Below are 16,940 nucleotides of genomic sequence, written 5' to 3' on the forward strand. Positions count from 1 at the left end.
CCCTTCCCGTCCATCTTTATCCTCATCCCCTTCCCCCAGGCCTTGTCCTCTTCCCCACCCCCATTCCCAGCCGTGTTCCCGTTCCCATCCCTCTCCTCTTCCCCATGCCTATTCCCCCTTCCCCATCTGCTTACTCCTCCCCCATCCCCTTTCCCATCTCCTTACTCCTTCTCCATGCCCTTGCCCATTCCCACCCCCTTCCCCGGGGGTCTCCGGGCAGTGAGTCCGCAGCAGCCCAGGGGTGATCAGGGTCCCCAGCACTTCTGTGAGTCATTTAGAGAACCGGGTAAAAGGGATTTCTCTTGCGCCAGGTTTAGCTCCTGAACAGACGTGTGCATTGGAAAAATCAAATGGTGACAAACCCCAGTTTAGGCCTTTATTAGGACACTGATGTAGCGGAATTCAGCTTTCTTTCAATACCTATTCTGAGTTTCAATAAACTTTGTGAAATCACTCAGTTTCAGGGGTTTTTGTGAAGTAGCGACAATAGTTAGAATTGTATATTCTATTTCAGTTATTTTGCCAAATTAATAATTGCTATAGTTGTAGCAGGAATATTTTAAGACTTGAGAGCCAAGTTATTTTGTGAAAGAATTTTCTCCTATGAAATGGCCCACTTTGTTTAACATGCCACGATTTAATGAAAAAATGTAAGAATAAGCTGTTTACGCTATCTGCTTTCCTGAAATTGCTCTCAATTGTTTTAAAAATTATTTAATAGCAGCATAGTTATGTTTTAACTCAGAAAAGCTGCCTTCATTACGTAAGGGATATTTACACCTGAGACTCAGGAGGCATTTAACTCAGTAGCCCTTTCAAGGTACTAATGGGGCTACTTGCCATTATTTCTGAGTGTGGATGCTTTAGGAATTCATAGATGTGTTTCACTGGATGGGCCCATTCAGGCTGGTCTCTGTGTACGTGCAGTGTTTGCTTCTGAGAATTAGTTTTATTATGTTCTGACTTTTTTTTTTCCTAAGGGCAATTTTTTAAGTGTCTCTTAACTCAGTCACCTTAGCACTGCTGAAGTGAAGAAGTTGTCGATGATGGTTATAGGAAAGGCTGACTTCTGCATAAAGAACATTTGTTCTCTGAGAGCAGTAGGTACTCAGAGGAGCAAATAAATTGCTCAATAGATGGAGTTCCACTCTGTATTTTATTTCTCATTTTTGGGCATCAAAGCTACCTAGTGCAAGATTTTCAAAATGGTGCTAATCTGAATATTGAACAGGAATTTCTAAAGGTCTTTTTTTTCTGATTTTGCTGAGAATGTTGGTGGTTTTGCATACTATAAAGGTTTCTAAGGGCTATTTGGATGAAGGTGGGAAGCTAGGGACGGTTGTTTAGAGGTGGGATGCAACAAATCCACTTCTGGACTTCTAATCTTTATTCCAGGCATGTTTCACAGATGTGATAGACTGTCTGCCATAAATGCAATAAATGGTGCTTTGGAAACAGTGACTCAATAGTTTTAGATGACACTAATAAGGCAAATCCTTGCTTCCTCTTCCATTCTTGCTGTTTTGGATTATTGGAATTGAATTTACAGAATTCAATCCCAAAAGTGAATTTGCTTTAACTGGTTCTGGTGGCAGTTTAAAATAACAAACTTTTTGTCCTCTCTTCCTGTTTTTATTTCAAAGTGATAGGGAAGTTCTGCAGGATATAATTAATGCCTTTAAATCATAAAATTAATACAGTAAGTGTCTTTTCTATATAGTAAAAGTGAGTTTGAGGTGTAAAATTGTGTGTATTGAAGTGAGGACAATGTATAGCACTCTCCTGTGTTTATAGTTCTGCCAAACAAACAACCCCCTCAATTTAAAAATAGTCTGGGAAGAGCTTTTTTCAGATGAACTTTTGAAATATCTATAATCATTCTTTTTGAATTTAGAAATGTCAGTAAGCTACTAGAGAAGTGTTGAGACTGACAAAAATTTGTAAAAAAAAACCCCTTTCATTTAAGCTGTAATATGTGTCCTTTTCTAAAAGTGGTGGAAGTGTTAAGTTTGGGGTTACTTGTTTTATTTTTCAACTTGGTCTCTGGAATTCATGTAAATTGAGAATTAATGAGAGCTCAGTTTGACTGTGAGGGTAGAAATTGACAAAACTGTCTGATTTCTGTCGTCAGAGAAAACTTTTTCCATTGTTTTCATGGATTCCCTGTAATTAATTCTGTAATAAGAGAACGTGTTTTATTGCATACCTTTTAAAATTCTTTATTGACTCCTTTAGGTGGGTGACAGGAAAGGTTGTTTGCTCATCTCATGTCTTGCTTTTTGCCCATCTGGTTTCCAGCCAGAGGAGGCCAGTGATAAATGTGCAATTGCCTACAATTTTTTTTATTAAACTTCCTTTAAAAGTGTCAGCTGAATGCAGGTACAAGGTATTAGAGAGGTATTATCTAACAATATTTTTCTACAGTAAAAATGAGAACTTTTCACCTTAGTAAATATATTGTACACTACGTATTTACCTTCTTGGAGACATAATGCATCTTGCTGCTAGGCATAATCTTACTCCCCCTCTCTTCCACTCTGATCATAACAATGGTTTTCGTTTGTTTTGGAGCCAGCATTAGAGGACCATTGTGCCAAGCAAGATTATAATTGAACCTGTAAACTAAGCTGTTTTTTCTAAATGTTTAATACATATTTTCTTTCTGATGTTGAGTAGTTTATTGGGCAGACTTTATGTTTTTACAGGAATGGGAGTTCTTATAAATGCACAGTTTAATGGTTTCCAATTGGAACCTGCTGCAAGCCAGTAAATCTTTGTGCTTGCGCTCTGTCCAAGTGATGGCTTTCCAGTGGAAAATTCTAACTCTAATGTGCATTGTTCACATCCTAAAATAAACCATCTGCAAACAAGTATGAAATATTCATGAGATATGAAAGTATTGTATCTTTACAATAAGACTTTTAATACAAATACTGATATAAATATTCAAGCGCTCAAAGCTGTTTTGGATTTTTCTTCCTTTTTTACGTTTGATCCCTTAACACTATACATTCAGATTCAATATGATTATATTTATTAGAATGTTAAAGTATATAACTCATGTCTGTGTTTCTTTGGAGAAAAAAACCACAAATGAGATTAATCTTTTTTATTTGCTTTGTATCCTAAGTTGGACTGTATAAGTTGAAACAGAAGGTATCTTTCATAGTATCCGTTTGTATAGACTTAGTAAATACGTTTAGTACGTAAAGATCTGTGTGCAGCCTGTGTGGAGTTGCTCTCAGTTGGGATTCACAAATAAATTTAGTAGTTTTTAACTGGGAATTTTGTGCTTTGAACAAGATTGTTCCCTTAAAGAAAGAATAATTTTGAGATGCCAAATTGTTAAGTCTTCTGTTTTTCCTGTGTGACTTCCTGAGGAAAAAAAAACCATCTTAATTGCATTATTTAGTAAACAACTAGTAACCTGAGTCTGTATCTTTTGCTGATGAATTTTTACTTTGTGTTCTCTATTTAAGGAGCCCAAATTGCTCTGAAGGCCTCAAGATTGTGTGAAAAAAAGATGTTTCCTTTAAAGGACACTGTCATGGGTGCCTCCACCTTCTTTGCCTCCGCTCTGCCACATGATGTCTGTGGAAGTAATGGCCTCCCTCTGACACCTAACTCCATAAAAATTCTGGGGAGATTTCAAATCCTTAAAACAATCACTCATCCCAGACTTTGCCAGTACGTTGACATTACCAGAGGTAAACATGGTGAGTATCTGTTTAATAAGCAAATTTTTGGTATGATTATGGTTTTGGGTCTGGAGGGTTTTTTGGTGACAATATATTTTAAGGTGACTGAGCAGAATGCTGCCTTCATAGCACCAGAAAGTGGCCAGTTTTCAGTCTCAAAATTCCTGAACACCTTTCCTATGACCAGTGGTATTGTTTCTTTTCTTTTATTTCTTCTCTTTAGACTCATAGCAGAGATCAGTTCTCTGTCCTGTCTTGCTGTGTTACACTAACAGATAAAAGCTAAAAACTTCCTTATTTATATACCTCACTAAACTTCCTGAACTCAATGGCTCTGCTGTGTCTTTGTGTGGAACATGGAAATACGTGTATTTTTGATGGTAAACTCCTACACCCATGTTCTAATCTTGTGAACGTTTTCATGTGATGGTTAGGTTTCTTGTACTGGATTTGCAGCTGGTGCTGTCATCTCCTGTCCTGGCTGCAGGCTTCCTGTATTATTGTCTTTTGACTACTTTAAGATTTCTCTGACTAGTGGTTACTTTATTCTAGTAAGGGCTTGGATGTTTTTTTCAGTACCTGTTATCACACTTATTGTTAGGTCAAATATAACTTCAGTTGTTTGTTTCTGCTCTAGATATTCCGTTGCAAGCTCAGCAGGACTACAGCACTTAATTTCCACAAAAAGGCTGCAACAGCTGTGACAATTTAAGTCATTGCCACCTTTAACTTCTAAATCAACAGTGTTCTCATACAAATGTGCATTGTACGTATTTGATTAGCTACAGGGTCTCATAAAGTAGGGCAAGTAATTTTTTCCCCTTTAGAATGCAGTATAATGGAATGTTTCGGATTTTTACAAAATTAGGATATTGGCAACTCCAGATACTGAAGTATTCAGTGCGTCAGGGAGTTCTTTATGTGTTTTCCTTTGCTCCCAAACATGTAATTTTTCCCTTGCACAGTCACGAGGTCTAAAAAATGTAATCATTTTCATTTGTATTTACTAGTATTGCTTGAAACAAAACCTGGGATTTTCTTACAATATTGTTTGGGATGAAAGGTTATTAAGTATTAACTAACATAACATTTAATAAATAAAAAATAAATAGTAAAACTTGGCCTTTTTGATTACAAAGAGTAAATGACATGAAGATTTATGTGTGTATATAAAAATGAAGAAAAAATACCTTCTTGAAGTAACTTGAAGGATAGTAAATAAAACGTCTAACCATGAAGTCAGGAGAGTGTTGTGTTTTAACAACGGTTAGAATGGCAGCTAATAATTTTGATATAATATGGGAAATTTGGCAGTGAATTTTATCATTTTGATACTGGCAGAACTTTCCATGTGTCAGTTCTATGCCTAATGATTTAATATTTCTGGAGTTCTGTTTGCAAATGTCAGTTTCTACTCCTGCAGAGAAATGTGAGAGCAGACTAGGAAAGCAATGCAAATATAAATTACATGTATAAATTCCCCCACAAAAGACTGTCAGAGGGGAAATATAAAAATAAAGGAAAAATGATCAAATGATTTTTTTTTGTAAAAATAAACTCTTCAAAAATTTATGCTAGCGTTTTAGAAGGCAATCTCATTTTTTTTTCTTCCAAAGCAAGCTGAAATGGTCTTTTGAATGGAAAAAGGAGAAACAGAGTTGAATAACAGTCATTCCAGCTATAATGTGATAACTTGTGTTCCTCAGTTTTCCATCTTTATCTTACTGTAACAGTCACGTTACAAAAACATTTGTAATGGTTCAGTTTGGTTTGATTTTAAATGTGAACATTGACTGCTAGGTTACTGGAGGTAGCAAAGCTGCTTTGGGAGTTTCCTCACATGCCCTTGTAACATCTTACACCATTGTCTTTTCTTACCACAGTGTAACAGTAGTTTTGGTTTTCCCTCCGTACTCAGAGCCAGCCCATCCATCTTCAGAACATGTGGGATCCCTACAGCTCTGTGTTGGGCAAGAGAAGCTAGCGATGTGCTCATTGGCCTGGCAGGACTGAAGCTCCTGTGCTCACCCTGAGTCCCTTTTCTCAAAGCTGGGCTTACTTTGAGTCTCTTCCATCAAGTCAGCCACGTATTTCTGCAAATTTATATATACTTATCTTTGAGACCTCTGCTCTTCAGTTGAATCTGACTGACATTGGCTGAGGGCTTCAATATTTGTTACTGATTACCGGATGCATGGATGGTTGCATTGACAGTGCTTTGCATGAGGAAACTGGGAAGATAATTTTCTGTATCTCACAGAAAATAGTGGTGTTATCCCTAAGTTGTACATCTTGTAGCATTTAATTATGTGTGGTTTTCTGTACAGTGTATATCAAAATACTTTACCATCTGCCAAATAGATAAAATGAGAAGTCTGTACCCTGGGAGTTTCATTTGGATTCCAGTCCTCTTATAGATTTTTATTTTTTATTTTTTTTTTTTTTCTAATTAGAGAGACTGGTTGTGGCGGCTGAACACTGTGAAAAGAGTCTGGAAGATTTGCTACGAGAAAGAAAGCCTGTCAGGTGAGGTGTCAAGCTAACTCGAATCCACTCATCATTGTTTCACATATCATCTGTGGCAAAATCCTGGGCCATCTTTTTACTTTACTGGTTTATCTAAATTTTGCTCTTTTAAAGTTTAACCTAAAGACATTGTTTAGCAGATAATAATATTCACCGAAAAGGGAGTACTCATTTCTGTGAAATTTTGTTATGGAGAACTTGTTTACAATTGAAATACTTTGTAACTCGTAAAATACTGTAGTTTTGGGGTTTCCTTTTAAAAATAAAATCGGACCTATGACAGGACATGGAACTTTCTAAGAATTAATGTGAAGGTTAAGTCTGCTAGGTGATGAAATACAGCTTTCACTAGAACAGATAGAATTTGGTGTATGTTTTTTATTTGTAGAAATCTATCATCTAGAAAGTGGACAAGATGTTGTATAATATTCCCTGTGTTTGTGTTAGCATTTTTGTGAACTTGAACTTGTATGACAGTGTGTGTTGCAGAGGGCTGTAGCTTAAGGAATGTTAGGGAGATAGAGCTTCCATTTTTTTTTTTTTTTTTAGATAAAGAGGTATTAGGTGTAAAGGGTTTTCATGCGTGATGCGTGTTATAGTTCTTCACACAGTTTTGCATCAGGTTTCTATTGTACAAAGTTCCAGAAACAGTTAAAACATCAGAAGCTCTTTTGATTCCTTTTTAATTCAGTTCTCACGCTGTTCTTTGAGCATGTGTGTCTTGGTGTCAGATGAGAAGCAGCCCAGTCTGCCTGCTTCCCTCTAGACTGTTTTGGAAAAAGCTTGCATGTAGCTGTTTTAATTTGCTTTGAATTGCTTGATGCAGTATACTTATGTAGATTTTCTGACAAAACTTCCTCAGATAGGAGATGTGGTCTATATGCACATCCATTATGCCCTTTTATACTAGCATGTCTTTTGTGGCCTCCAGAAGGATTCTTTAGATCTTTTTAGATAGGTTGGTAAGGTGTGCAACTTTGGGTTTTGGCATGCTGAAAGAAGTTACTTAGTTTGTGGTGTTACCTCAGCTCTTTGGGCTGTGGCTCTGTTAAAAGTAGTTGCACAAAGCCTGGCTTTATTTTTTCCTCTTGTCTTCAGAGAGTCTTTACTGTCATAAATTTTTCTACTCTGTGATCTTTCTTTTAATGAGCCGGTTGGGATTTCTTCTGGAAGTTGTAACATTTGAGGATAACGGCTAAAATACAGCCTGTATGTATATCCATAGTTTTAAGAGAGATTAGTGATTCATCTACTGTAAATTACAGCTTTTGCAGTAGTAGCTAGAGGATAAATTATTTTCACTTCAAATGAAGTTTCTTGCAAGACGGACTTTTTTTTTTTTTTTTTTCATGAAGACTGAATTTTTTTATTCCTAAGGAGACCCAGAAACTTCCAGAAATAAGTTGGGTGGACCAATTCCCAGTTATTGGTTATGTGATCTGTCTATATCAATTACGTTTGGAGGAAATATTTGTCTTTTTTATGAATTCTGATTGCATTGGTCAATGATAGCATAGCTGGCTATACATCCGGAGCTGATGCGTGTGCTATTGCAATTAATGTTTTAAACTGTTTATGGAATGTGAGAAACTGCTCTTCTGGTTTCTAGATTAATTTTCTTTACGCTTGCCAGTAACCTAAGTCCTTTGCACCTGTACCACAAGCTGATGTAAAATCTGCAGGAAATCTTCTATTAGTGTTGAAATTCAAGACATTGCATTATGGACAGTCTACCTTTCTATACATTTTGGAGAACAGGCCATACAGCTGTTTGGTAGTTATTTGCAGTCAATCTTTGCTGAAGTAATGCATCAGGTATAGCATAAATTCCTTAATACACGAATGATATTTTAAAAAAAGAAATGTAGCAATGTTCTTTCTTCAGTTAACTTCAGACTTTTCCCAGGTTTTCTAATTCTAATAAATCAGTTGCATGTAGGGGCCAAATACTGGAAATCAGAGCTTCAAGTGTTTATCTGCTGAGTTCTGTCACAGTGCAAAAAGTCACTTTACTGAGCATACCACCAAACATTTGCTAGAAATTGGATTTGTGACATATTCAAGAATTCATTCATTCATTACCTAACAATACTGTGTCAGCAGTCCCCAGGAATTGCAGAGATTGTTTTTCATTGTCCTCAAAGTTAATATGTTCAACTTCATTTTCAAAGATCAATGCAAGTGTTTGGTAATTTATGGCCAGATTATTTTCTGCTTTGAGTGTGGCATATTTGGGACCCTGGAATAAGTACCTTCTGCTGTAAAAACTCCTACCAGGTAAATTGCAAGAACTCTCAAAGGGAGGAAATGAGTGTCAGCTTTTCACAGTTCTTACCACAGGTAAGCAGGTACGGAAAAGGAATTTATTACAGCTCTCTACTGTTTTGTTGCGGTTTTTTCAGAGGATAGCCATATGGACATAGTAACTGCACTTAACGCTTCTGAAAGTGATTAATCCTAATTTTCTTTACTGTGCTTCCTTTGGGCATCACAGTAATAGCAGAGGAGCTCTTTTGGAGTTGTGTGCCACAGGAAATTCAGGCTGCAGCCATGAATAAGAGCGTATGATAAGGGTAGGATAAGAATTTTAGTCATTGAAATAGGAAAGAATTTTAAGCGTAGATATCCCATTTTTCACTGGACTGCTGTCCACTGTCTTCTCTGTGAGAGATTGTAGTCCAGGTCATTGTTTCCTGTTTGCATATTCTCAGTTTGGTGTCCTGTTTGTTGTTATGCTCACTGAAAGGATGCACTTAATTTCAGTTTATAATGGCCACAGTAGTGCAAAAATCAACTCTTGAAGTATGTTCAGAAGTCAGTTAAATGCTTAAAAGGCTGGGAATTTATGTACAGTCACACAAAAGTAGTAAATACCTGATTTAAGCTCACAATGGTTTATTGCTATTCAGAGGTTTGAAAATGTGTCTCAGTCTAGCTGGCTTCCTCTGTCTTCCTGCACATACAAGGATTTTTTTCCTATGAATGAATTGAAAATAAGTCACAAGAAATTATGGTGGGTAGATGTTTTATACTTTAACAGTCTCAGTAAAGTGGCGATCAGAATTTTAGTTTTTTCAAGTTGCTAGTTTTAAGTGTTGCTACCAAAGACCAGAATGTAGGATATACATTTATCTTTAAGATTCTCCATCTTTTAAACACATTTCCAACTATTCCTTTGAGATACCTTTTCCAGACAGTGTTAAAGGAGTTATTTTCTCTGCTCCTGTGCTGTTATAAAAGGAGTTGTGAGCATTTCCTTTTCTGTCATGCATCAAGTGTGTTTCTTCTTTGAAGAAGTTGGTCTGCACTTGTATTCATAACAATAAAAATGCCAGTGAATACTGACATTCAGCAGACTTTTGGCACCTACAGTACAGTTTCTGGATTGGTCTTCAATTTGTGGCTTGGACAGTCTAAGTCCATTCCTTTCTTCAATAAAATATAGTTGTCATATGTTTTGAAAGTCATGGTATTGAAAAATTACTAGTGAACCATCAGATACAGGCTATAGTTTGTTATACATGGAACATTTGATGGGAAGCAGACTCTGTCTGCAGCTGTTTACTAGTTTGGAGAAAACATGATCTTATGGATTCGGATGAGTACATTTTATTTGGTTACATTAAACAGTTGTCTGTTCACTGATTGGACTAGGGTTCTTCATGCCATCGTTGCTGTTAGTGTGCCTTTGGCAAACTTTAAGTGAGACTGAGGTACAAAAGTTACTAGATCGGGGGAAAACAATTTCTGATTAGCCAGGCATTCTTCAAAAATATTTGTAAAACAGGTGCAAGTCATCAAAAGGCCAAAGGTTTTACATGATTTGACTTGAAGAGCTGCATGTGAGCAGGGCTTCATGGGCTGAGTGTATTCTGCTTTGAATCAAGTCTGTATTGGAATTTAACATGAGAAATCCATATATCACAATAAGGCTGAATTTGGCAAGGATAAATTATGTAGTAGTAAAATGAAGTACCATTAATGAACAAACTTAAAGGGTTTGTTGGGGTTTTTTTTCCCCTAAGCATGTGTGAAGTATTGTAGTGTGGGCATTTAGTGTCTATAGACTTTTTCTTTACTTTCTTGATAATGCTTTATTTGCAAAGGTACGATGAAAGATTATCTGTTAGTCTGAACTTGTTTATATATTGTCCAATTATGCTTTTCTTCATACAGAAGTACTGGTTTATTTCTGTAAGTAATTTTTAGCTTGATTACAAATCTTCTGTAGCATTCCTTTTAGCATAGGTTGTCTCCTGTGATTGCCTTTACTCTCACAGGAAAACAATTGTTTGAAATGGAAAAGGGATGCAGCTTGCATGAGGCATTAGAGGTGAACGTTGTTGCTCAAGATGTTTGAGTGACCTTTTTAGGTATGGAACCAAATTCTTTGCTTGCCTAGTTGGTTGCACGGTTTAATGGCAGCACAAAGACATTTCAGAACACTTGTGTTTCTTCCTTGTATGTGAAACATAACAGTGAGTGCATGCTTATTTCTTATCTTCTCTTCCAGGAAAAACAACAACAACAAAAAAAGAGAATAATACTATGCTTAAGAGATTATGTTAGTATCTGCCTCTTGCTAATAAAATGTTGATATGATGGCTGTATATAATTGTTGTGGTTTCAGCTAGGGTAGAGTTAATTTCCTTGCAGTAGCTGTTACAGTGCCATGTTTTGGATTCAGAATGAGAATGGTGTTAATAACACACTGATGTTTTGGGGTTTGCTTAGTCACGTTTATCTTGAACCAAGGACATTTTTCCTTGCCTCATGCTCTGCCAGTGAGGAGGTACACAAAAGAAACAGGGAGGAAGCAAGAGCTGGGACAGGTGACCCAAACTGACCAGTGGGATATTCCACACCATGTCATGCCCAGCATCAGCTGGGGGCAGTTCCCTGGAAGGGTACCCAGCCTGGGCCTGGGAAGGGGGTCTGGCATCGGTCTGTGGGTGGTGAGCAATTGCATTGTGCATCACTGTTTTTTCCCATTTCATTACCAATATTATTATCATTTACCATTATTATTGTCTTTTATTGTCAATTATGACACTAATCTTACCTCAGCCTACAAGTTTTACTTGGATTCGTCTTCCCAATCTACTGAGGTGGTGGGGGGAGAGTGAGGTTGAGTGAATGGCTGCATGGTGCTTAATTTCCAGCTGGGCTTAGACCACAACAATATAAAGTCTGTGACTGAGGAAGAAGTATATGATTATTTCAATCTTTTGTTCAACTGCACTTTTTCTGTAGTTCCTTGTAGACACTTCATACAGATTTCCGTGCTAAAAGTATTAAAGATCTTGAACAGAAGATGAGTTATGCTGAGTTAATTGAGAACAAAAGTACTGGCGAGTTTTGAGTCTACAGTTTCTAGTGAAAGAGGATGTTGAGTTTCAAACAGACAAAACACCGTCCTCAGCGAGAGGGTGGCTTCATTCTGCAAAGATGTTTCTGCAAGGAATTGTGTAAGAATCATGTTAAAATTCCATTCTACATTAACAAGCAAATTACTGCTAATGAGCTAATAGCTGAAAACTGAAATGTCAAATTTGAACTGTGCAAATCTTAGGGGATTTAAAGCACATTATTAATCCTAATGTTGATTTATTATAGTTGTGTTTAGCATAAAAATTGCTGTAGACTGCGAGAACAAGATGTGGTTAGTATATGGTTATTCTAACAAAATGCAGTGTTTGACACTTCATCCCGCTTCTAGAAAGGAAAAAAACAAAAAGAAAGAGTGAGCACTTGTTAGACTTACTTTAAAGTGCATCCTTCTAGAAAGGGATTTTATTTTTTAAGTGCAAGTTCTTGCTTTTGGACTGCTGAACAATGTCTTCAGGGGAGCATTTGTTACTAATTAGGCATTAGACAGCTAGTTTATTTAGGTGCATTGATATGCTTGCAAACATCTCTAGCGTCATTGTGGTTTGAGATTTGTTTCTTCTGTGCATATGGATATTCTCTTCTTGGGTATATAACTAAATAGGTACCAGGGCATTGGACATTGTTGTTGTGGGAGTATTTAGAAGGCTGGCAGATGAGGCTAGTTTTAAGATTTTGTTCGTTCATTAGCAGTATGCATCTTGCTAAAGTTAGCTTGTGCATCTTGTTACTCATCACCCTGTACACAGAACTGATACTTACTGTAAATTAGCTGTGGGTATCCAATACCACGGAGCTGGTGCTGTACAGTCAACAGTGGCAGCTGTGGCCCTTGGTGGTTCTTAGAAGTCCAGGTGGTAAAGCTTGAGGGCTCTTCAAGTGAAGCATGATCTGGTCTTTCTTCTGCTATTATCTAATGCCTGATATTTTTATGTAATCAGCACTATCCAGCCCCTGTAAAGTGTGATTTCCTGTACTTCAGTAGTGCTTATTTTATGTTTTGCCTGTCATCCTTCCTATATATTTGGGAGTATGTCCTCCATATTTAGGGTTGGTTCTGCTTCTCGTGCCCTTTAGTCTTGCAAATGTTGGTGTATGGATTTCTCCTATATGCAACTGCAGCCTTCTCTATTTCCCCCTTTGGTGATCACATTTCTCTTGTCACTTTTAAGAAAATTTAATCTTATTGTATGGTGATTGATAAATTCCTAATTTATAGTCACAGGCATCTGCTTTTTCTACACGTAAGTTTATGATTACCTCTCCAGATAGGTGTTTCCTGCCTGTTGTGATGATGTGTACTGGTTTATAGATCAAAGTGATGTACTTCCTAGCAGCTTTTGCAAGATTAGTTGTTAGCTATGAAATTCCTAGCAGCACCACTGCTTATTGGCCTAGTTGTAAAGTCTCTTTGATCACTTGAATTTGCAGGCTGTTCTTCTCTTGAAACTTTCCATTCTGTTTCACTTTTTTAGCAGCGTCTGTACCATTGATATAGGGATCCAGATTTTTTTAGCTAAACACCAGAACATAACTAGGCAGGCTTTTCGCCTTAGATATTTAGATAATTTTTTAATATGTTATGGCCAAGTTATTTGTTAAAATAACACTGTTGAAACATCTAATTTACGTGGAGTGTCTGGCTTTAGAAGATCTGTGCAGTGTTGCAAGATTTGTTCACAGCTTTAAAAGTTCTGTTGAAAATTTTTAAAATGGAGGAGAAGAGGTTCAATTAGGTAAGTGGCTTGTTAATAATGCTTAATCCTCTCAGAGAAATACCTGCAGAAATTAATTTAAAAATCCAATCCTGACTGCAAGAACAGCATTATTTGATAGCTAGTCACGATTTCTAGAGCTGTCAGTTCAGTTTATACTGCCACACAGCTGCAACAGCGTTAACTGCATCAGTAATTACTCTTCGTTTTCAGCTTTTCTTTTGAAATTTTTCATTGATCAAATTTTTCTGATCCACCTAGGGCACCACAAGTAAGAATGAGGGAGTCTATCTCCTTGTATTGTGAGGTTAGGGACCCATCACTTCTCTTACAGTGTGGAGGAGAAAGTTGGTATATGGCTGACGTTAAGTAAAACTCTATTCTCATGCAATAGATATAGGTCTAAATATAAAGTAAAATGTGCAGTTGCACATTATAACCACAAATGGGAGAAAGCACTCCTATGATCTTAAAGTGTCAGATCAGTACCTTGCCCTCACTTGCAGCAGGGAGAGTTGATGGAGTATCAATTAAAATGTATGACCTTTTAGAGGTGCATGCATTTGTTCAGAGGAGTCCAAAAGAAAGTAAAAGATTTTTGGAGATCTGACTTCAATTGATCTTAATTCTACTACTTTTTATGAGATGACTCCTTTAGGAGAAGAAGAGGAGAAAATGGGATGTGTTGTTTCCTTCAATGAAATTTTGGTCCTGTGACATATGGTACATGTATATAATGCTATTGAAGCTACTTCTTTAATGGATATTTTGAGGTCATTGTCTTGTTTGTTCCCCATTAGGTCTTGTTCTTTCATTGTCACCTGTGCATCTAGTTCTATTATGTTACTCAGAGTGTGTAGTCAGTGGTAAGAATGCTGAGTCTCTGATCAGGTTTTAAATCAGAGCCGCTTTACCTAATTTTTGTATCTAGTGATGGAAATAATTTATTTCATTGCACTTTTTAGTCCAGTGTAAAATATTACTATTACATGTTTTACATATGCGCCAGCTGAGGCTGAGATGCAAAAAAAAAAAAACCTTTTTAGAAGTTAATCAGGGCAAGATCAAAACAGGGGAATGTGGATCATCTTTCCCATTCTGTTCATTTAACAGGATGCCACTAGAAATTTCATTAAAATAGCACATTATAAGGTGTACTTACTTTTCAAAACGACTTTTTTCATTTGCTCTCCCATTTTTTGGGATGAATGCTGGATGTACGAAAGGAGTTAAGGTGCAATTAAGTTAGAAAATTTTTGGTTTATGACTTAAATCATTCAAAGTGATAATGATCTGAAAAGTCACCTGTCTGATAAAAAGTGTTGTATTCAATCTGTGCCTTCATCTATTTTTTATGGACTTTTATCTTACATTACAAGTTGGGACTTTCATAAAAGTGAAACATTACCTGTGTTGCTTTTAAAGTCATGCTTGCAGCTTAGAACTTTAAAAGAGGAATGAAGAACTTTCTGAGTTTCCTCAGGTGAGCGATGAACTTGTTGAAGATATCCTGTGTGAAATAACCTTGTGCATGAGTTAGAGACTTCTGAGGACTCTGTCTATAAAATTCTTCTTTTGTATGTGTGTCTTATTCTCTGTTTGTTGCATTCCTTTCCAGTTCATTTCATTCTGGTAATGTGAATGCATTTCCAAGTAAATTGGCAGTGTTTACAATCTTGGTCCCCAGTGCCATTTTTTAATCAAACACATAATAAAGTGCTAAATAAACCATTCCCACCTGCATCAAACTCTTTATGTTCTGTATAGGGTATTTTGTAATTTATTTACGCAGGAAGACCCAATTTATCTGCACATCTGGTTTTCAACCCAGTTCTGCTTTTTATCCAGTTTTCCACCTGGCTGATTGAGGAATAAGGTCAGATGGCTTTCTTGAGGTCAGCGTAGGGATTATCTCAACTGGGATTATACCCAAACTTTATCTTTTGCTGAAGCACTTGGCCACACTGCTTCTAACCAGTCTATCCACATTGTTGGCAGTAATGGAATTAACTGCAAATGTCATTTTCTTTGTTTTATAGTTTTGCTTGTATCAAAATATTGTCACTTTTATGAGTTCAGAAACATTACATCTGTTCACAACCTGGTTCCCTTTCACTTTGAACAGACACAATTTTTTTGTGATGAATCTCCTTCCTGGATTCCAAATGTGTATTAGTTTCACACGTTCAGGGATGGTGATTGATGACGTTGCTGGTTTGTGTTGCGCTGGTGTGCTTCCTCAGGGCAGACCCTGTCTGACACTCTGCTTTGGAAGAGGAGCCCATGTTTTCACTCCTGTGTATCAGTGCTATAAGCTTCTAAAGACTCCTGCTTGTTGAGGTTCTCTTCCTTTAGAGTTTAATTTTTACAGGAATATTACAATGTTAGAACAAGATGCACAGATTTAGTAAATGGCTTACTTAAGAATGCATTGCAGTGTATGTACCCATGAACTGTAAGTCTGAGGAAAAAGAAACTCAGAAACACAGTATCATCAGCATAATCTTACCCTGTTTGGTCTTGCTCTGCCTTCCTATGAGAAGTCAAAATGGTTCTGGTTCCAGTTTTTATCTATTTCGTCTTTTCTTAAATTGCCACTGCACTGAAGAAACATGACTTAGTACTAATCCACGTATACATCTCTAGTATCTACAAAATTACAAGACTGTGCAGTTAAGTAGATGATGGGGAGGCTTGCTCTCTGACACCAGTCCTGTTTTCAGATTCTAGTAGGGCCTCTGTTCACCTCACTTGATGAAACACTCTTATTCAAAATAGTCTTTTAAGTACTGAATGTGCTGTCAGTGCTTTCCAGGCACAGCTTTCTTCCTTCTAAAAACTGGATTGGGAGTTCTGTGTTGACTGATACAAAAGCGTAAAAGGAAATTAAATTTACAGCTGGCCATAACCAGTTAAAAATACCACAACTGCATTTGTAACAGCCAGAACTATTTCTCCTTCCCCAAGATTTTGCTCCTGCCTTCACTTTGCTTCTAGCCTGTTGTTTTTGCTCGTGTCCTGCTGTGCAGGTACATAAATGTGATGGGTTGACATGGGCCAGATGCCAGTGCACCTACGAGTGGTAGCGGGACTGATGCCCACATTCTTCACCAAAAATTAATTATTGTAAAACCAGCACAATGACTGTGTAGTGATTACCTACCCCATAATAGCTGCCTCTGCATAGTCTAGAAGGTAGCACTGGACATAGTAAGAAGACAGGAAGATCTTTTGAGATACCAAATTACTCTTTCATATTAAGCTATTTTATTGTAGCACTGAAAAAAGATGGAGAAAATGTAATTCCAGTTAATGCCATGAGTGTACTTCTCTTAAAGATAACGGAGTGAATTTGTGTGCGTGCTGGCATTGATTTTCCTTTAAACTGGAGAGAGAAATTTGTGTGAACCTGTAACTTCCATGATATTGGCATGAATGCTGAAAATTCATCTCTTCATTGTTCCTTTTCTCATGTTAGAATTTTTTTGATGAGACAGTTTAATAAGTCAAGCCTCCTGACACCACCCATGTCCAATTTCCAACCATGTGATCTGCAGTCCTCTTGTTCTTTCATATTCAATATGTCATGCCTTAAGTAGTTTTTATTTTCCCT

General features: G+C 37.0%; 1 protein-coding gene across 4 annotated transcripts in view; it reads left to right on the top strand.

The window, feature by feature from the left end:
* The window catches only part of TBCK (TBC1 domain containing kinase), an 88,450-nt gene that overhangs the window by 88 nt on the left and 71,422 nt on the right, over nucleotides 1-16,940 (top strand). The window contains exons 1-3 of one of the 4 annotated variants that reach the window (XM_066186268.1): nucleotides 817-905; nucleotides 3,480-3,716; nucleotides 6,152-6,224. In XM_066186268.1, coding sequence (XP_066042365.1) covers nucleotides 878-905; nucleotides 3,480-3,716; nucleotides 6,152-6,224 — 338 coding nt within the window. In that variant the 5' untranslated portion in view covers nucleotides 817-877. Of the gene's footprint in view, nucleotides 1-816; nucleotides 918-3,479; nucleotides 3,717-6,151; nucleotides 6,225-16,940 lie in introns of those variants that run through there. The other 3 variants (XM_066186270.1, XM_066186269.1, XM_066186271.1) reach the window with 3 other exon arrangements.

The sequence above is a fragment of the Chamaea fasciata genome, unplaced genomic scaffold (genome assembly GCF_029207755.1).
Source record: "Chamaea fasciata isolate MVZ Bird 193981 ecotype frontalis unplaced genomic scaffold, bChaFas1.0.hap1 SCAF_6, whole genome shotgun sequence".
Taxonomy (NCBI): Eukaryota; Metazoa; Chordata; class Aves; order Passeriformes; family Sylviidae; genus Chamaea; species Chamaea fasciata.